At 36.7% G+C, this 22,498-nt stretch overlaps 1 protein-coding gene across 2 annotated transcripts in view; it reads right to left on the bottom strand.

Annotated features, from left to right (window-relative positions):
* The window catches only part of DCC (DCC netrin 1 receptor), a 1,280,644-nt gene that overhangs the window by 336,979 nt on the left and 921,167 nt on the right, over nt 1-22,498 (bottom strand). For both annotated transcript variants that reach the window (XM_042239663.2, XM_042239664.2), the window contains exon 12: nt 19,271-19,320. In XM_042239663.2, the coding sequence (XP_042095597.1) occupies nt 19,271-19,320 (50 nt within the window). The remainder of the gene's footprint in view (nt 1-19,270; nt 19,321-22,498) is intronic.

The raw sequence follows: 22,498 nt of genomic DNA, 5'->3' as shown, positions 1-22,498 counted from the left end.
TACTTCTTTTTTGTAATCTTGCTTTTGTACTGACTTTTGAATTATTCCATGTAAAAGAGTATTATACCAATCATGAAATTATAAGCAACAGTTCACATGTTTGGTGCCAATAATAATTCAAGAGGGTTTTAAGTAAAACCAGATACATTTCAGTAGGGAAACCAGGAAGTCAAGCAAGAGAACAATTTTTCTTTTTATCAGTTCCTTTTGTGTGGCTTTGAATAAGATTATGATAAACGTATTGACCCTTAGACTACAGGAAATGAGATGAAATAAGGACCTATAATAATTACCCAAATGAATCAGCTTCAATTACTTTTAAAAAATGTATAGAAAAATCATTTCTTGATATAATTTTAGCTTTGATGAAACAGTGCTAGGTCAAGGGAGCCCTGCATATTAACTGACCTTTTGAATACAGGCAAAAAAATGTGGATTTTGTTGTAAAGCAGAACAGATTTCTGAATCACTTTTGTGTATGAGACAGAGAACTCTAGGTAAAACTAAAGTGTTAGATTCATAACTGATATGATGACTGTATGGGAAGAACTGGAATTGTCAACAGGAGCAAAGGATGAGTGACTTGTTTAGGGTCCTTAAGATCTAGGTATTTCAGCCAATTGTAGAATTTTCTCCCATAACACTCTGACTTAGGAATAGGCAAGAGAATTCAGAGGAGTAATAAGAGATAAATAACTTAGTATTAAAGCAAAACAAAACATAACAGAAATAATTTTGAGAGTGGTGAATATGATGAGTTACATAATCAAACACAAGGCCTAGTTTTAAAGTAAGAATGAGATAAAGGGGAAAATGATAAATGGAGCAAAATGAATGAAGGGAAAGTATTTCTGAGGTCAGTCAGTTCACTGAGAGTGAACGCAGTACAGATCTGAAAGGAAAGAATTGTCACTTAGGATGGTTTTAGAACTGAAGGTTTTTAATGAAAGCTTCTTCAAGGGGAAGAAACAAAATATGGTCCAGGCTTGAAGACAAATTAAAGGGGGAGAAAGAATTACTGGGAATAAGGAAGCCAAGTTTGGACTCTATGGGAGAGGGCGAAGGTGGGATGATTTGGGAGAATGGCATTGAAAGATGTATATTATATGTGAAACGGATCGCCAGTCCAGGTTCGATGCATGACACAGGATGCTCGGGGCTGGTGCACTGGGATGACCCAGAGGGACAGTATGGGGAGGGAGCTGGGAGGGGGCGTTCAGGATGGGGAACACGGGTACACACGTGGCAGATTCATGTCGATGTATGGCAAAACCAATACAATATTGTAAAGTAATTAGCCTCCAATTAAAATAAATAAATTTATATTAAAAAATGAAAAAAAAAATAAAAGGAACCAAGTGAAATTGGGGATGTATAGAATAACTAGACCACAGATTCAGCATCTTACACATCGCCTAACATGTACCAAGTATGCAACCAATCTTTGTTCCCTGATGTTGAATAAGTGTATAATGATTCCACGGGACCCTGAAAGGTTGTTACAATCATCTGAGACAAAATGTGATAAAGACAAATAAAGAAGTCTTGCATGTAAATCAGACAAAGGCTGACATGAACAGAGTGAAGAAGATGTGGTCTGTAAGCATTATTCATGAGATACTTCAAGGTGTTTTAGTGAAGAATCACTTTTAATGAATCCACACGATGTGACCACCCACAACATCAATGTGACTGTATACTATACAAACAATGATGTAATATTTAAGATGAGGAAGGTACCTTAAAGGGATGTTTAATAAGCAAAAGGCATCTGCAAACTATGCAGAAGAGGATGGCATATCAAGTCAGGAGCTGACAAGCCAATGACAAATATTTATAGAAACTAAGGATGTTTAACATGGAGAATAAATATTGTGGAGCAAAGGAGGGCTTGACTGACTTCTTCAAACATTTGGAATAGTGCCATAAGAGAAAGCCCCTAGACTCACTAGATTTGTTCCCTATAGTCCCAGGGGAAATAATTATGACAAGTGAATGGGTGTTACAGAGAGAGAGAGGGCAATTCATTTCAAATATAAATTTCTGAAGTTAGACTTACATGTGACAAAAATGGTTGCTTAAGAGAGAAAAAAGTTCACTGTCCTCAAAAGAGTTCAGTTATGAGCTAGAAGAACGTTTTATACAGGGGACTCAATTGTCAGATGAATGATTGGAGAACCAGCCCCTTGTTTGTGAATCGATAAAATTTAAATTCCAGTTTCATGATTAAACTCTTGATGATTCTGTTTTGTCATCGTGTATGTGACACCATATTCTACAGGTTAGAGAAAATGGAACAAATTTAATTTTTTTCACATTGGAAAGCCCATCTAACATTATCAGGATTAAATAGAATGTATGTAAGACTCGAGTATTTAAAAGTTTGGATTCCATTAATACTCACACATTAAGTCAGTCTTTCAAATATAACATTTAGTAATGAAATAAGTCTCAAGTTCATTAAAGAAAAGAGCCTCTTCAAAACCAGTTATACCACTTGTCCCAATTCTCTGCAAAGTCAGGCAAATGAATGCTCATTGCTGGAATTAGTTTAAAAAAACAGGATGTCCTGCACTGCTGAAGTACCGACTTCATAGTCCATTTCACAGGTACAGATACTGATAGCTATTTCTTGTATCATTTACTTATTATGACAGGAACTATTTTATAGACTTTATAGTCATTATGACTCAACCAAAAAGCTAAGGACATATTCAGAAGTATATTTCTTAAGAAGAGCATCATGACAAAAGTGTTTACTTAGTTTGAACCAAATCAAATTTGACAGCATGAGAGATATTCCTCCTTTTGGCTATAGAGCATCACTTCCCATCAATGTCAGTTTCCCACAAGACACACATGTCAGAGAATAAGTATGCTTTCCTATTGATATCATCTGACTCCTGTGTGTGTGTGTCACTCTGTCAAAGAGTACTGGAGAGTCAAGTTCTTGACATTCATGTCCTCCTCAGCATGAGGGGGAAATCAATTCTAAAATATAAAATCAGGAGTCTAGCAAACACTCTCAGATAAAGGTATACTCATTTAAGAATAGAATAAAAAGTTTAACAAACACCATAAGGCAAAGTAGACATCAAGTGACCTGACTGCACTTGTGTAGACATTTCTAAAAGTCAAGGTATTTACTAGCAATTATAGAGAGAAATCATATAATGATTGATTGAAATCAACTTTTCATCTAATGTTCAAAACTGAATTTCTGTATATAGAATTTTAAAGTATTTTGTAATTTTAAGTGGAGATTTTTTTCTTCAAAACTGAATTTCTGTATATAGAATTTTAAAATATTTTGTAATTTTAAGTGGAGATTTTTTTCTAGCTTATTTGTATGTTTTTATTTTTTAATTGAAGGATAAATACTTTTCAGTGTTGTGCTGGCCTCTGCCATACAATAACATGAATCAGCCATCAGTTCAGTTCAGTCATTCAGTCATGTTTGACTCTTTGCAACCCCATGGACTGCAGCACGCCAGGCTGCCCTGTCCATCACCAACTCCCGGAGTTTACTGAAACTCATGTCCGTCGAGTCGGTGATGCCATCCAACCATCTCATCTTCTGCCATCCCCTTCGTGTCACACCTTCAATCTTTCCCAGCATGAGGGTCTTTTCAAGTGAATCAGTTCTTTGCATCAGGTGGCCAAAGTATTGGAGTTTCAGCTTCAGCATCAGTCCTCCCAATGAATATTCAGGACTGATTTCCTTTAGGATGGACTGGTTGGATCTCCTTGCTGTCCAAGGGACACTCAAGAGTCTTCTCCAACATCACAGTTCAAAACCATCAATTCTTCAGCGCTCAGCCTTCTTTATGGATGCAATTCTCACATCTGTACATGACTACTGCAAAAATCATAGCTTTGACTATACGAACCTTTGCTGGCAAAGGGATAGCTCTGCTTTTTAATACTCTGTCTAGGTTTGTCATATTTTTTTTTCCAAGAAGCAAGTGTCACCATCTGCAGTGATTTTGGAACCAAAGAAAATAAAATGTTATTGCTTCCACTTTTTCCCATTTTATTTGCCATGAAATGATGGAACCAGATGCCATGATCTTTGTTTTTTGAATGCTGAATTTTAGGCCAGGTTTTACACTCTCATCTTTCATCCTCATCAAGGGGCTCTTTAGTTCCTCTTCACTTTTTGCCATTAGAGTGTTATCATATGCATATCTGAGGTTGTTGATATTCTTCCAGCAATCTTGATTCCAGCTTGTGATTCATCCAGCCCAACATCTCATATGATGTACTCTGCATATAAGTTAAATAAGCAGGGTGACAATATACAACCTTGTCATACTCCTGCATTGGCAGGTGGATTCTTTACCACTGAGACACCAGGGAATCCGCGGGGTACTAATACATGTTCAAAATTTAGCTTTCTTGGAAAAAAGGCTTCACGCTTGGTCTTAGCTGATTTCTGCTAACAAGGGAAATTTCAAGTCACCAATGTGACATCACTGATAGCAGAACTGAGAAGAGATGTACAAAGCACACCATTCTACATTAGTTCCAGTGTGCAAATTGAATGTGAATTACCCCAAGGCACAGATAAAATGTAGGAAAGTAATGAAGAAGTGATAGGTTTCAAATTTTACCTTTTTAAATCAGGAATTATTTAATCCTAAGTTTATATAATTCAAATAATTTTTGTGTTTAACAATGGGATCATAAAACTCCTTAGAAAATTAACAGTGGATCTTGGCGACCAGTACAAATAAGCAGGCTCCAGCACACCCCTGCCCTCATCCCAGAAAGACCAATGACAGCATCTCTCATTTTGCCTTTGCATGCCATACCAAGATGCTACTCAAAATTTTGTTTTTAAAAGTGAATCTTGGAAATGGATTGTATTAAAGAGTTTGAAACGACTGATTGAATTAGATGCTATTATAATGGGATCTGTAGATCATCCCCATTTGATCAGAAAACACAAGCTTCCTTGACAGGAGGTCTACTGAATCAGAAGTTTGTGTGTTGCAGGGTGAGGGGAAGGGTTTTTGCATTTTAAACAAGTACCTACCCTAAGGGATTTCTACGCTCCTTAAAGGGGTCCCAGGTGGCACTCGTGGTAAAGAACCTGCCTGCCATGGTAGCAGACCTAAGAGATGAAGATGCTGGTTTGATCCCTGGGTTGGGAAAATCTCCTGGAGAAGGGCACAGCAACTCACTCCACTATTGTTGCCTAGAGAATCCCATGCACAGAGGAGCCTGGCAGGCTACAGCCCATTGAGTTGCAAAGAGCTGGACATGACTGAAACGACTTAGCATTCATTCCCTCTCCTTAAAGTCTAAGCACTTCAGCTCCCTTCTCCAAGCTGATAGCCTCCACGCACTGATTCAGCCACACCCAGGATCAGTTCCAGGACAGCAGGACAATGCGCAGACTCAGTCCCACCTGCAGTTGAGCTTCCTGGGTGGCTCAGTGGCAAAAGAATCTGCCTGCCAATGCAGGAGCTGCAGTACACGTGGGTTGAGTCCCTGGGTTCAAACAATCCCCTGGAGAAGGAACCCACTCCAGTATTCTTGCCTGGAAAATCTCACAGACAGAAGTGCCACAATCCATGGGGTCACAAAGAGCTGGACCCGACTGAGCATGCATGCATGTAACTGAGGGTCAACTTTCTAGACCCAGCATCTCATATGCCAAGAACAGCTCTTTGACTTTATCAAAACTAAGTATGGTCAGAAAATGCTTCAACAACCTCTAATCAATATGCAGGGACAAGCACTGCTCCCTTTTTTTCTTTAGGCCACGCCACATGCCGCGTGATCTTGGTTCATATGTGATCTGACTAGGGATCGAACCCAGGCCCCTTGCATTGGGAGCTCAGTCTTAATCACTGACTGCCAGGGAAGTTGCTGCTCCCTTTAACACAGGCAGAGAAGTCAATTTCTTCCATGAGGACACAACATCTATTCAGTCTCAGATGTTGTCAGTCATTTGTCAGATTCTCATTCATCGCTGCCATTCATGGAGGTGTTGAGATTCCTGACTGATAAGCATAGAAGCATCTTATTAAACTAGCAGAGCTGAAGTGTTTAGCTAGTGTCTGTCACGTGGCATTTACTCAATGAATATTTATTATTCAACCAACAAATGAATAAATGAAGATATAAATGAATAGGCACAGGAAAGAATTCACTCAAGATTTTAATGGACATAACCTTGAGGTTCTTCCTTGCCTTTTCTCTAATAAAATTTCTAAATTAAGAGACCATTTGGAGATTTGTTGACTTACAATGTTTCCTATTAGTATCATGATACTTGATTTCAATTTGATTTGATAAGCATTCAAATGAAACACAGATTTCTTTTCTTTTTTTTTTTGAGTACAAAAAAGAAACTCAACTTGGAAATAAATGTTGAAATATAGACATCTATGGAGAATTAGATACTGATACTACTGCTATGGATATGCACATATATCCTTTGCAACACGATTCATCTAAGCATAAAAGATAAAAATCTATGGTCAGCTTCATGGTTTTAAAGGATGCTATTGTTTATAGTCAGTACAAGACATTTCACATAGAAATTCCTTTTGTGTGTCTCTCTTCAACTTTATCCATGTAAAAATAAAATACACAATGATCTAGTTAATAGCTACTGCCTCAGCTAAAACACAAAATGGTCTGTCAAATAGATTGCACCAAAAGGTGAGAAATGTTTAGGTGGAAGGAACTTGAGCTACTACACAGAAAAATCCTACAAAATTTCTTATCATTTACCTTGGAACAAAGTTATTTGTAGTAGACACAAGTAATTTCTCCCAGTTCCATTAAGATTAGATATGCAATTTGATCTGAAGTTAATTTTCTGAAAATACCAAATTGTTCTTCAATACTTTTTAACCTACCATTACATACATACTTCAACGTATTTGAAAAATCCATTTATATTCAATATGTAGCATACTTTTTATAAAATGTTCAGGAATCATGAAGATGATACTCTTAGATTTTGCCAGTTTCACATAGTTTGCCAGTGGACTCGGTGATGTTTTCAGCAGTTCTGGCAAATCAATGAAGGCTACCACTTTCTATGTGAAAGAGCAATATAATAAATTAAATAAGTAGCTTTCAGTGTTGAGTGTTATTGGGAGTATACGTTCCAACTCCATAATGTTTGAGGTTTTTTGTTTTATTTTTTAATGAGAGTAAACTAAAATGATCTCAAGGGAAAGATACATTAGATTTAGGTTGGGTTGCTAAAGCAGCTGTATCTTAAAATAATACTTTATTTAGACTGTTGCACTATTACCTGGCAAGATTTGCTCTATAGTTATCTAATTTACTACCACTTGGTTTAGTTTTGTTTATTATTTAAATTAACAGTGTTTTCTAATAAAATATATGCCTAGTGTTCTGGTTTGCATTTTCTCTAAATCTAACATATATTTCCTAATGGTTCCAGACCACAGCTGCTGATCAATTAGAGGCTTTATTTTACGGCCAACAAACCTTGAGGACTAAGGTAAAATCTTTCTCTGTGATCTCAATTTTTCACTTTCAAACTTTCAATAAAAATATATATTCTAGAACTTGGAATTGAGGAAAAACCAGAAGTACATGGGAAAATACCATAAGTTTTTAAGATTGCTTAATATTTTGTTAAGAAAAGAAGAAAAGTTGTGACCAACCTAGACAGCATATTAAAAAGCAGAGACATTACTGTGCCAACAAAGGTCCGTCTAGTCAAAGCTATGGTTTTTCTAGTAGTCTATATGGATGTGAGAGTTGAACTATAAAGAAAGCTGAGTCCTGAAGAATTGATGCTTTTGAACTGTGGTATTGGAGAAGAGTCTTGAGAGTCTCTTGGACTGCAAGGAGATCCAACCAGTCCATCCTAAAGTAAATCAGTCCTGAATAGTCACTGGAAGGACTGATGCTGAAGCTGAAATTCCAATACTTTGGCTACCCGATGAGAAGAACTGACTCATTGGAAAAGACCCTGATGCTGGGAAAGATTGAAGTTAGGAGAAGAAGGGGACGACAGAGGACGAGATGGTTGGATGGCATCACTGACTCAATGGACATGGGTTTGGGTGAACTCTGGGAGTTGGTGATGAACAGGGATGCCTGGTGTGCTACAGTCCATGGGGTCACAAAGAGCTGGACACGACTGAGCGACTGAATTGAACTGCATATTTTGTTGCGGTATCAGCTTTGTTCACTTAAGAAACTACAGCTCCTCTGAGGTGCTTTTTCAGCTCATCAGAGAGAAATACACCATTGGGAGATACAGAAGAATGTAGATTCCTTCCAGGAAAAACTGGGAAGACAAGAAGTGTGTGTGTGTGTGTGTGTGTGTGTGTGTGTGTGTGTGTGTGTGTGTGTGTGTGTGTGTGTGTGTGTGTGTGTGTGTGTGTGTGTGTGTCTGTGTCTGTGTCTGTGTGTGTGTGTGTGTGTGTGTGTGTGTCTGTGTGTGTGTGTGTGTGTGTGTGTGTGTCTGTGTCTGTGTCTGTGTCTGTGTGTGTGTGTGTGTGTGTGGCTGAAATCCCCTCCTTAGCTCTCCTTCCTTAGCATCTATACCCATCCCTTCCTATGAGTTCCATCTCTTTCCTCAGAGTTCCATTGGATAATTGAATCCATCCTCTAGCTGCTGATCTAGAACTTACCTTCTGCCTGGAAACTATTCCACTGAGAGCTTACAGCACTTAAAGACAAACCTTATTGTGAATTCTGCTTTGTATCACTTAACTCATAAAATCCTAGAGTTTGGAGACAGTGTGGCCAAATGACCAACAACCTCAATCTGGGTTCAAATCCCAGTGCTGCCGCTGCCTCCCTGTGTGACACTGGAGCCCATTACCTGGTCTCTCAAAGTATGAGTGGTCTCCTGGGTAAAACGAGGAAAATTATGCAATCCAATGACCTTATCGCTTTTTTTCCTTATGTATCATGCCCTCACTCCAACCATTTTTTTCATTAGTTCCAACTCTGTGGGTCTTCTTTTTAATCACTCCCTTACCAAACCAGTTAACTGAATCCCTTCTTTTCTGGTAAACTGTGACCAGAATAAAACAACACTAACTACCTACCCCTGGCCAGCAACCAAACAACCAGCCATGGAAAGGAAAGCAAACGCAATTTTGTTGGCCTGTTTCACTTTAAATTCACGAGACACCATCTCAAATGGTCGGTCCACACTACTCATGTATGTTATGATCCTTTTCCATGATCTGAAATAACTTTTGCTGTTGTTCAGTTGCCAAGTCAGATCTGACTCTTCACGACCCCAAAGACTGCAGCATGCCAGGCTTCCCTGTCCCTCATTACCTCCTGGAGTCTGCCCAAGTTTATGTTCATTGCATCTGTGATGCCATCCAAGCATCTTATCCTTTGTTGCCCTCTTCTCTTCCTGCCTTCAATCTTTCCCAGCTTCAGGGTCTTTTCCAATGAGTTGGCTAAAAAAACTATTGGTCTTTTTCCAACTTCTCCCCTCTCTTTAAACCCTCAATACTTCATTACACACTGGTGATGATCGTTCCTCGCACTCTTCATCTTTCAGGTACAAACTGATCGGCACATCTGTATCCACACCCACTCCCTCCATCTCTGCTCATCTTAGTGAGCTTGAAGGATCTGTTCCCTCCTCTTGTCTGCCAGATCCTGTGCTGTGTTGTTTACTCAGAGGTTTGCACTCTTGCAAGATTCCACTCTCTCTTCTACACCCTTTATGCTGTATTCTTTCCTAAAGTTGCAGCATCGTCACATTCAAAAATAAACAATGAAACGTCCCTCAAGTCTACCATATCCTAAAGTTATTGTCCATTTCTTTGCTCTAATTCAGAGCAAAACTTGTCAAGAACATCCTCTGTTCACTCCACACTGCCCTCCAGCTTCCTATCTTCATGCGCCCTCCAACAGCGGTCACTTTGCTGCTGTTAATTCGGCTCTGTCTTTCCTCAGTGCATGTCATAGTTAGCAGCCTCTAATCTTCCCCCTTGACCTCTGTGACACTAGGCCTCTGCTTTATCCTACCACTCTTGTTCCTTCTCATCTAATTTCTAAATGTGTAGTGTCTCAAGACCTAGACCCTGCTTTCCCAACTATGACCCCTTCCTGCGCATGTGTTAAGTCGCTTTGGTCGTGTCCAACTCTTTATGACCCTGTGGACTGCAGGCCCCTAGACTCCTCTGTCCCTGGGATTCTCCAGGCAAGAATACAGGAATGGGTTGCTATGCCCTCCTCAAAGGGATCTTCCTGATCCGGGGATCAAACCTGTGTCTCTTGTGTCTCCTACATTGGCAAGCAGACTACATTAGCACCACCTGGGAAGCCCACAATATTGGAGTGGGTCTAATCATATGTCTAGTAGTAATCTTAAATTCAACATGTCCAAAAACTACCTGTTTATTCCCTCTAAACAAATTTTTTCCTCCAGTCATTCTTATCTCATTAAACAACTCCACAATTCATTCATTTTTTTAGTAGCAAAGATCTAGTCTCGATCCTTGATTCTTCTCTTTATCTGTGTTGTGTGTGTGTGTGTGTGTGTGTGTGTGTGTGTGTGTGTGTGTTTAATCCAACCCACTAGCCAACCTCCCCGGCTCCAGATGTAACACATATGGTTTTTTCCACTTCTCTCTTCCTCTGCTCTAATGACACCTAGGTTTCAGCGACAATTGTCAAATATACACTAGATCACGGAACTGTGTCCTAACTGGTGTCCTGGCTTTCTCTCTACCTTATCCCCAACAATTTTCCCCATGGCAGCCAACAGTGTCTTTTAAAAAGTTGAGTGAGATTGTTACCCTTTCAAAACCCTTTGCATCGTCCACAGAGTGAATCCCAATGTTTACCATTCCCTGTAAAACACCATGTGATCTAGCCCTGACCCCGTGATCTACAATCCACGCATGCTGCTATTATTTCAAGTTCACGATCATGCACACGTGATTTGGAACACAAGCTTTCTCAAGCCTTTATTTTTACAAGTTGTTAGCTTTACTTGGAATCATTTATTCTAAAGGTGACGAAACTGGTCCTTTTTGATATTCTCATCTCAGCTCAAGGGTCATCTTCTTAAAAGGCCCACTCCTGACCATCTGATTTAAAATTAGCTTCCTCTCTATCATATTGCCATGTGTAATTTAGAAGGACATTTGACTGACTTAATTGTAGCTTTCCAGCAATAAGCTTGGCTCAAAGTTAATATTCTAATCATTAATCTAATAAATAATACTTACCTTATAGGGTTATAATAAGGAGTAAATAGGGCTTTAATTACTTAGCATACTGTCTGGCACAAAACACCTGCTGAAAAATTAGTTACTGTCCTTATCACTATTATTATTATTATGGTTATAATTAGATGCTCCTCAAATATGTGCCAAGAATGTTAATTACCATACTCATGCTAATGTCTTAAACCTTTCAGATGAAAGATTTGTTTTTCAACATTTGTTTTCTAAGATAAACAATACTTTAAGCTATACTAGTGAATTGAATGTTCCAAGATCTCTAAAATCAAATCACATAGTTAGCAACTGCTTTTACCTACTGGCAGGACTAGACCTGTCCTTATCCTCTGCTTCATCAACCATTCCAACTACAAGGGCAACTTCTATGAACTAAATTAAAATCAGAGATCTTATCACTAAACCTAGGTTCATTTAATTTAAGTCCAATATTAAACCTACCACTTTTCAAAAATGTATGACTTGAGGGAAATCGCATTAAACTTCATGGAAAGGCTAAAGTGAGCTTTGCCTTGAGACCCAATCAGAATTGGATCCATTAGAAATGTGTGTGATGAAGTACAAATTACAAGGTGATACAAAAATGGGATTAGAACTCCAAAGAGAATGGTATTCTAGTACATATTTTAGACTCTTTGGCACAAGCCTTTATGTAGGTACATTAAGGGGCAGTGACTAGACCTAGGAAACAGCAAAAATATAATAACCTCAAAATGCACAACGGCAAACAATGATGTATTCAGGTATCCGAAGTAAGAAGAGAACTTCTAGAAAATGTTTTTCTATTCTGTTTACATTATAAAATTTCATAAAGATATCAAGATTTAATCCTGGCTCTTATTCAAATCATGTAATAAATGTCTTCAATGGTTCTTAATTCCCTGTTCTTTAGTTATGCACATCGGCATGTTATAAAGACTGTTTCTAGATTCACTTCTAGCTTTTCATAATTTGTTCTTCTTTCAAGTACTTTTTGTTTTTACTTCAAATTAATTCAGGTAAGAATGTAGGAAATAAGGTTATTCGATTTTTAGAGTACATTGCTCTGTTTGGAAAGAACGCATGCACATGTGCTGGGTTGCTTCAGTCATTTCTGACTCTTTGCAACCCCACGAATCATAGCCCTCCAGGCTCCTCTGTCCACGGGATTCTCCAGGCAAGAATACTGGAATGGGTGGCCATTTCCTCCTCCAGGGGATCTTCCTGATCCGGGGATCAAACCCATGTCTCCGACATTGGCAGGCAGGTTCTTTACCACTAGCGCCACCTGGGAAGCCCCTTGGAGTGTATATCGTGATGTTATGATAAAAGATAAAAAAGGTTTTAAAGATAATGTTTAGTACAAAATGCTTCATAGAAAGAAATCATTTGGGCAAAGCAGAATTAAACAAACACTTTTCACAGCCTTTTATCTTCAATAGAGGACTTATTTTTCTTACAGTTTTTAAAAACATCATTGCTTGGAAAAGTACCATATGTACCTAAGAAAATGAGTGATGGTGTGATACAAAGATTTGCTTAGAATTTCAAGAGTATCCTCTTCTTTGACTTATTTGCAAAATTTATTTAAATGGTATGATACATTTATGTTATTAAAATTTGGTTACATAAATGTTTTTACTGTCTTAATATCCTCATTCATAATGTATCTATCATGTTTTCAGTAAGAAAAGGTGGAAACTGTTGACTTCAAATGTTCAAAAATAAAGGATCCATTTAGCTACTACCTAGGGCTCTGATCTAAATTATGATGGGATATAAAACTGATGCTGATGACCAAGATTATGTTTCCCAGAGTTACTCCAGAACAATCCCATGCATGTATTTCTGGTTCTTTACTATTAACTATGAGAGTTGGCTTTATCAGTAGATTTTTAAAAATAATTCATTAATGTGAGACTATGAAAGAGAAGTAAGCTGAAAGCAGTATCAATAATGGAAAGGGAGGTGTTTCTTTCCAACCAGCTAAAGCTTCTGCCTCTATTCTTAACCACTACAAGCCATTAAATCCTTCATTCCCCAGTGAAAATGAAGACTTAAAATTTTAACTTTTTTATTTCTCTAGTAAGATAAATTGAAAGGACAATAATAAATTTTTCTGTGTATTGGTTTCCTCACTTCTTTAAATAAAACAAGTCAAGATACAAAAAGTAGAATAGTGGTTACCAGGGCCTGGAGTAAGAAGAAGAATGAAGTATTGCTATACAGTGGGTACAGAGTTTCAGTCTGAGAAGATGAAAAGAGTTCTGGAAATGAATGGTGGGCAACAATATGAAAGTATTTATGCCTATACACGGTGTATTTTAAATGGTTATAATGGTAAATTTTATCTGTAGTTTGTGTATACGTGTGTCTAACTCCTTGAAACCCCATTGACTGTAGCCTACCAGACTCCTCTGCCCAAGGAACTTACCAGGTAAAAATACTAGAGTGGCCTGCCATTCCTACTCCAAGGGATCTTCCTGACCCCAGGATCAAACCCACATCTTCTGTGTCTCCTGCACTGGCAGGCAGACTCCTTACCACTAGCACTGCCTGGGAAGCCCATGTATATTTTACCACAATTTAAAATTATATTTTTTTCAAAAGAGGAAGTAGGATAGCGGATATCTGAATATAGGTTCTTTACAAATTACAGACCAAACACAACTTTATTTTTGAGGGAGTCTCCTGAATTATTCCATATTGCCTTTCAGCATAATACAAAAATGTGTGTCCATACTCTGGTTTTTGCCTAGTCTACAAATTTTAGACAAAAAAGAAACCAACCAACAAACAAATACCAACAATGACTAGACACTAAGAACTATTGGGAAACATTCCCTTCCTTACAATTATGCTCCTACCATTATGCTCGTTCCCAAATACTTTCAGCGATTGTTTCTGGCCTTTATCTATGCTCAAAGAACAGTTACACAATGAATCAATGAAGGGATCAGTAACTAAAAAAATACAAGAGATCTGTATCTACTTCAAATGAATTCAACACACCATAGTCCAACAGAAATGTTCTGTGTATTATGATTGAATACAAATCTCAGTATGAAGTTTGTGAGTATAAACATTATTGTAATGCCAGTTTCTAACTTATCTTTATGTGAAATCAATCACCTAAAGGTCACCTAAGGTCATCTAAAGGTCTCCTATGACTCCTTCTTCTCCACATTAAATTTGTTTCAGAAATTCACTATATTTGTGGGGGGAGGACACAGGGTTCTGGCTCCAAATAACTCAGTGGCCAAAATGTATCTTCTGAAGGATCTAGGATGACTCAAAGAGAAAAACCAAAATAGCTTTTTTTCATGAGTGATTGAAGGCCTTTACACAACACAGAAGAGGGAGATTGACATTTACAATCATGGTGAGATGATAGGAGTGGTTCTAGAACACCTGTGTAAACAGAACAGCTTTAGGGAGGTTGTGATACAGCAGGAATCGGTGTGAATGCAAGCACCCTCGGCAAAACCAAGGAAAGACAATCTCAATTTCACACACACACACACCCTCCTCCTAAAACAGAAGATCTACAGAATAACATAATTTAATTGGCCCATTTTCATTCTTCCAGTTTATTCCCTTATCCTTATTTTCGCACAAGTGAACATCCCAGTTGGGAATCAAATGCAAAAGCCTCACTCAGCTCTTTACTGGGTGGTCACTTCTGTTGATTTTATCACTAGCCCAATGACAGAAGAAACACACCTCAGTCAAAACCCTTCTTGAATACGTGTGTACATGTACAGCTGGTTCACTCTGCCACATAGCAGAAACCAGCACAACACTGTAAATCAACTTCACCCCAATAAAAAAAAGTTAAGTGAAATATTTCTTAATCTGTCAAATCTTAAATTGAAAAACAAACCAACCCCCTCCTGTCATGACACATATTGAGAAACACAGCCTTTTGAGGCTAATTCAATGATACAATTCTTAAGATTCCCCTGTGTTAATAAAGTATTAATTAATTAATCACATTTTAAAAGTAAAACATCTGGGACCAAAATGATCAGTTTGCTTTCTGAAGTTGGAAATTGCTATTTTAATTCTCCCTTTGGGTAGTTTCTGGGTAAAGGGAATTTCATGATTGCTAAACTAATTTTCAAGTTATTAAAGCATGCCAAATTATGCTGAAACATGGGGAAATGAAATGCCTTAAGATTAAAAAAGATAACCGGTCATATATTTTACTGTTGTAGTGGTTTATATCACATACTATTGAACTTTGAGTGACTAACTGGGTAACCCTTTCAGGGGTGGGCAAAATGACACCCACATAGATGAAGGATAAGAATTTCAACAGTGGAGAGGTGTAAAGGTGATATAATGAGAGAAATCTAAATTCTGTGCTTGAAGACTCTAAATGTGCACAATGATCCGTGCCTGGTGTTTTACAGTATTTTTTTTTTTCTTATTTGGATTTAGTGCTTCTTTCCTTGCTTCCCTGGTGGCTCAGAGGGTAAAGCATCTGCCTGCAATGCAGGAGACCTGGGTTTGATCCCTGGGTCAGGAAGCTCCCCTGGAGAAGGAAATGGCAACCCACTCCAGTACTCTTGCCTGGAAAATCCCATGGATAGAGAAGCCTGGTAGACTACAGTCCATGGGATTGCAAAGAGTCGGACACGACTGAGCGATTTCACTTTCACTTTCCTTGTAATCACCCCATCATGCTCAGCTGATAAATACCTGGCCATTCGAGTTAATCAATACACCTGCGCCATTTTCTCCAATTCTGTAAAGATAAAATGATTCAGAAAAGGTATAACAAGTAAAAATACAGTCAGAGATGTTTGGAAGCCATGAGAGATTTTAGAGATTCTCTCCAGCTCTCTCATCTTATCAAGGAAGATAAAATGTCTGCTTTGAAGAGTTACAACAGATTAAATGTGGTTAGATGAAAGCTGAATTTTCTCTCCCATGTTTTCTTAATAAAGTGTGAGTTCCATGAAGGGGAAGACTGAGTTAGGCCCCTAGCTTTGTATTTTCACACACACACACACACACACACACACACACACACACACACACACGATATACACTAAGTGTAGAGTAACATTAAATTAATAAATGAAACCAAGACACAGTGACTTTTCAAGATCTCAGAGAGCTACTGAAAGAGTCCAAACACCATGAATACCTTGAATCTCAGTATACCCTAAATTGTCTTATTCTGAGATCTTCTGTGTTGAAATAAAGGAAAACAGTCAAGTGCCAACTTAATAAGCCCTTTGAATTCTACAAGCTGTACATTATATACCAACCAATTAATTAAGTTGTAATATTTATTTCTTCTAATAATAGTTTTCAAAATAAAATCTTAAGAAAATTTTGCTAACAAAAAGTTGCACTTTAAAGTACATACAGTAAGTCACTATTTTATCTTTTCTAGTGAAGATGTTATTTCTTGTTAAAAAAAAGTAGTATAAGAAAAATAACCATCTAATCATGACCATTAACTAAAAATAATATCTATAGGTCAAGCCGTTCCTTCAAAATAACATGTGTTCACAGGTGGCATACAGAAAAGGAATCTAGTCTGTTTTATGGTCAGTTTTATAAAAAGCAATCTACTATGCTGGACCAAAAAACTCCTTGGGTCCTTTATCTCAGTGCATTAGGACCATTTTTTTTTTTTGCATGTCCTATAATATGATTTTTGGTCCAGTTGGCTTATAGATGGCCATACCATAACAAATATCTATAAACGAAACTCTCATACCTTGTAGTCACTTCTCAGTTCTATGTACAGAAATCCTAGCCAGCTGTGTGCAAACACCAAGACATTTCCTCATTGACTGTTAATCAAAAGTTCCATAATTGCTGATATGATATAGATAAAAATTTAAAGTATGACTCTTCTTACTATATTAAATAAAAATCCCATAAAATTCATAATTCTATTGGTCAAAAAGAATATGCCAATTTTTCAACTACAAAGTTTCTTTTTAAACAAGCATTTTTCCCTGAAATGTTAATCATTAGGAACAAATATTAGTATATTTGAGAGCTTTTCTTTTAAAGAAAAGTATATCAAAATAGAATATGGTTAGTGTTTTTCTCTGTATCAACATATTGGGGATGATAAAACAGTGTTTGATCACCCAGTTATTTTCCTCTTGGTAACAATCTAAGAAAAATAATTTATAATTCCTTAAAAGCTAGGAAAGAAGATAATAGGGAGAGGAAGGGAGAGAGCAGGAAGGTTTCCAGTATTTTGCTCTGCTGTGTTCATTCTGAAAAGCTAATGAGCAAGTTAAATTTTCTGGTAGTGCAATGCTACAAAGATAAATTCAGGAGGACAGAATCAGGAGTGTTAATATTTGCTTGCTGCAAACACTGCAGAGTATAGAAGGGTACGGCCTATGATATTTGTGTGTGTATACATATACACACACACCAGTTGAAAAGTCAATTTTGCAATCCAGGAATTCCCTTTTATAGGAAAGTAATAAATTCATATTCAAAGATAGCATCCAGAGTCATTCAGTAATGCCTTATTCACATTCAGAGGAAAACATTTATCCTGTGCTGAAGCAGACTTTTATGGGATATGAGCATACACATGCGAAAAGAGCTTATATCAATTTCTATGTGCTGTCCTGGAGGAAAGATATACAGAGGGTGAAAGTCTAATAAAAATGAGTCATTTAAACAAGAGAAACTACAATATGGTCTCCAAGATTCACTCAATGGCAACCTGCAAGAATTGTTAAAATCTACTTGACTTTGATTTGGCAATCTCTTAATAAGAACAACACAGCTATAAAACAGTTAATGTTGTTGTAAATAATAATGTCAGTTTTAGGGTAATGTCTATTTCTGGTTATTTCCCTTTAGCTAATTTTTTCTCCTTTAATTCACTTAGTTTTCCTCCTTCTAAGTTTAAATTTGTTTCATTCATTTGCATGCAATTAGTGTCTAAAAATATAAAGGGTAACCATTTTCTAGAGACATTTTTTCATTAGCTCCAAAAGATAAATTCATTTGACAGAGGTAAATCTGATCAAAATCACAGACTATGACTTCATCAGAGGCATCTGCAAAATACGGCAAGGAATTCTACACTGAATGAAGTAGTAACTACTGATACTAAGTTAGATCCACTGCATATGGTATACTACTACTTCCTCATGACAGATCAATGAGGGAAGAATTGACATTCACATTACATGAATATATAATAGAAGTTGGGGCTTATTCAGGTTGGAGATGTTCTAACATCAGATACAGTTACTAAAAGGGAAAGCTAGGATTAAATACCAAAGTACGACTTTCTCTAAGACGCATTAAATTTCCCCGTTGTCTCCTAGAGCTTGGAGACCAGTTAGGACAACCTCCTCACTGAGGTCCAGGGAGAGTGAAATTACTTCCTTGGGCACACACAATCAGGTGATGAAAGAAGGAAGCCAGATCAGTCTACCACACAGCTTAGGCTTGTTTCCAAGGCTGAGTGAGACACACTCGGAATAAGGACAGATTTCCAGAAAACTGCTTCTGGCGTTAAACTCCTTATCTTTAGCTATACCCAGCCTAATTTAAGCCCTTTTGAAAGTTACATCAACTTTTCAGGCCAGGAAAACATTCATCACTGAGCAACACTGCTTAATAAATATAACCTTATCAGACCCCAAGAACAGCCCTCCATGTCTATAAGAGAAGAGGGATGATGATGAAATAGTCAGTTCTAACTAAATCTACCAGGAAACAAGGTCTCTCTCTATCCCACCTCTTGAAGTTGCTTTTTTTCATTCCCACATTCAAGTTTTCCACCCAGCACATAATGTCCTGTACTGATAAATATAGGTGAGTAGATAACTCTACTACTTAATGGAATAACCTTTAATGGTTAAAACATTTATGAAGTATACTAGAAGAAAACAACCCTTTTGTTTAATTCAAGTGTGGCGGAGGACATGGGATTAATGCCACTCACTGTGTTGTTTTGGAACATTTGCTCACATGGGAGCCGCCTCCACCCCAGGCAGTATAGCTGGGTGACCGCAAGTTACACATGTATAGGTAAGGAAGTAGTAAATATTTCCACAACTCACCCTCGAATTAACTACTTCCAGGGAGACGTTCTGAGGCGGGGCACTTGGCACTAGAAGAAATCAACAAGGTGAGACCAGTTATTGACAAAGTCATGAAAGAGAAACCCCAACCCTCTTTGAAAAGACAAAGCACATATTTTTCAGTTTGTAAGAATAATTAGGTAGGTGATTCTAGGTGGCACTTCAATATTTTCCTGGAGAGATGGAAAATAACTGCATTTGTTTATATTTTTCTCACTTGGTGGGCCAGTTATTCATCTAGGGAGCCTCCAAAACACTTAGGCAAGAAAGCACCTGCAGTGATACTAAATACTGCCATTTAATTACAGCTTCCTGGTGATAACCTTCCCAGAGGAACCAATAAAATCACACAGGAGATTTCCTGGAGTGGTTTTAAAGGCTTAAGATATTGTGCTTTTCAGGACCTGCATGGTTTTATGATGAAATATGTCATTCTAATGGTCATCCTTGTTGCTTAATCCCTTTAATGCAAACTTTATTATCCCCTAAAAAGTGAAAAGAAGAAACACATCCCCTTTCTTTTCACACTTTGTAATTAAACCCGTGTGTCACAGATGCAAGCAGGTTACCGGAGAGCATTTGGTGAGTGAATTCTATTAACAAGGGAGCAATTTCTTTTTCTTTGTGAGTTTTCTAGGTATTCTGTTTCTCCTACTTGCATTTCAATTGTTGCGCTCCTTCACGGAAGGTAGGAGAAGATGGACAGCCTTCTGTATAATACTTTTAAATGGATATTTACTATATCAAAAAGCGAATAGTCTACCATGTTGGTAATTCTAAGACAGCCATTCACTGAACGACTCATATATGTCAAGTACTATTCTGGATTTAATGGGTGAATCATAAAAAAATTAAAGATTTCTGCCCCACAACAGGAATATAAGTAGCTTTAGTAAATGCTTCAATTCAGTAAATGCTTACTATATATGAATCTGAGTATTCTTTTCATGACAAATTGATAAATTTAATAGGGAAAAAGTGCTTTCAGCATCCTCAAAACTTTAAGTGCTATTTTTGTTACGTTTCTCTTCCTTAATTTGAACTTGGACAATATCTATGTTTTCCTGGTGTACTTGTATTTACCCTGAATTTATTTATGTCCTACTGTGGTTTTGCCTTCTGAAAAAGAATCACTATGAAGACATGATATATGTCTGATTAATCTTTATATCCTCCAAACTGACATTCAATTAATATTTACTGACTCTATAATTAAATGAAAAAATGAATACTTACTCAAATATTAGCTCTTGGACCTTTCTGTACATGATGGGAATTATAATCACTTATTTTGTTTTGACTTTGAACTTCTTGTCTTAGTACTTGATAAAAGTTAATATCAATGTAACTTGTGATAAAATGTTTACCAGAGGCTTGTTCATTAATTAGGTCAACAAGTATTCTTTCAAAAAGATATTCCATTATTTACAAGATAGACTTTATTTTAAAATTTCATTTGATTGTATTATTATTTTCTTATAAAATAGAGAATATAACCCTCAGAGGAGCCAGAAATTTTTTCCTTTTGATGCTGCATGCCCAGCGTTGATGTGTGTCAAGCACATGGGGCACAGTTAGCAAATATTTGTTGAATGAATCAATTAATAGAAAGATTATAAGATTATAGTAAAATAGTTTTCACATTTAGGATTCTGATGAATAAATTTGCTCAACAATAAAAATGTTTATTATTTTTGCGAATTTATTTTTTAAATTAAGCTATAACATATAAGAAAATGCACAAATCTTTCAGAATCTATGACTGGATAAAATAGTGTGTGTGTGTTTCCATTTAAATGCCACCTAGGTCAAGATATAGAACATTATCCATATCATTTTCTGTATCTTTTTCTGGAAAGCTCACTTGTGTCCCTTTTCTGTCAGTATCTTTCTGATAGTAGCCACCACTTTTATGACCTCTAACTCCAGAAATTAATTTAGTTTATTTTGAGCTCACTAAAAACAAAGCCATAGTGGTTGTCTTCTTTCCCCCCTAGGCTGGCTTCTTTGGTAATTGTTATTTCTTGAGATTCATTCATATTGTTGCAAGTAGCAATAGTTTTTTGTTTGCCTGGTCTATAGTATTATATAATTACCTTAATTTATATTTGTTTATTCTACTGATGAATGGCATTTGGATCAATTTCTAGTTTGGAGTTATGAGAATAAAACTGCTCTGAAAATTTTAGTCTGTGCGTTTGCTGGACAATTACACTCATTTCCTTCATTTTATACCTAGGAGCGGAAATACTGGTAGAAGTGCAACTCCTTATGAGGGCTAAACATACGCTGTTTTAATAGATACAAAGCTTTCTAAAGTGACTACCAACAAGATTAAAGATAGGCTGGAAATAACAATTTGAGTGATCAGAACTAAAAAAAAAAATTACATTCTCACAGTGAGGAATAATTTAATATGACCCACATTCAAATTACTCTACAGCACAATAAAAATTAAAATAGGTACAGAGTAAAAAAAATACTATGTTCTGAATCATATAATAGCACAGATTACCAGAAATGCAATTCTTTAAAAGTGAAGATTGGAAATAAAGTCTTAATATTAAACTATAACAAATCACAAACATGAAAAATACCTCATTTATGTTTCATCTGATACTATAATATTTACATTATATATTATATTATACATTATATTATATAGTATTATATATTATACAATTATAATTGTAACATAGATTTTTGGAGGAAAGGGAAGATATCTTAAATTTATCATACATTTTATTCTAGGTGCTATGCTAATCAATATGTAACCCTTAAATGCCCTTTTAATAAAACCTTACAAATGACATTTAGCTCATCTCAGAAGGCCAAGAATATATAAGAAAAAGTAAACTACCACAATCTGATAATTTTCTGTATTAGGAATTTAAAGCCATCAAGTCCCAAAGGTGTACTTATCACAATGGTGTTGATGAATTTTGTCTATTTTTTACAATACAAATTTCTCTTACTTTTCCATGATAGCACACTGGCTATTCTTGCTTTACACAGTCAGGAAAGAAAGTGAACAATGTTTTCTATAGTATTTTTAGTTATTATTCCCTCCTTTTCACTATCAATTTTCATAGTATTTACAAATAAATAGATAATAATAGGATTAGTGAAAGTGAGTGGAATTCAACATTTATCTATTGGGACTTTATTTGTCTTATTTGACAATGCTTCCTTGTTTCATGAAGCAGA

Source organism: Ovis aries, chromosome 23 (genome assembly GCF_016772045.2).
Source record: "Ovis aries strain OAR_USU_Benz2616 breed Rambouillet chromosome 23, ARS-UI_Ramb_v3.0, whole genome shotgun sequence".
Classification (NCBI taxonomy): domain Eukaryota; kingdom Metazoa; phylum Chordata; class Mammalia; order Artiodactyla; family Bovidae; genus Ovis; species Ovis aries.
This window is presented reverse-complemented; position numbering and strand designations above follow the sequence as displayed.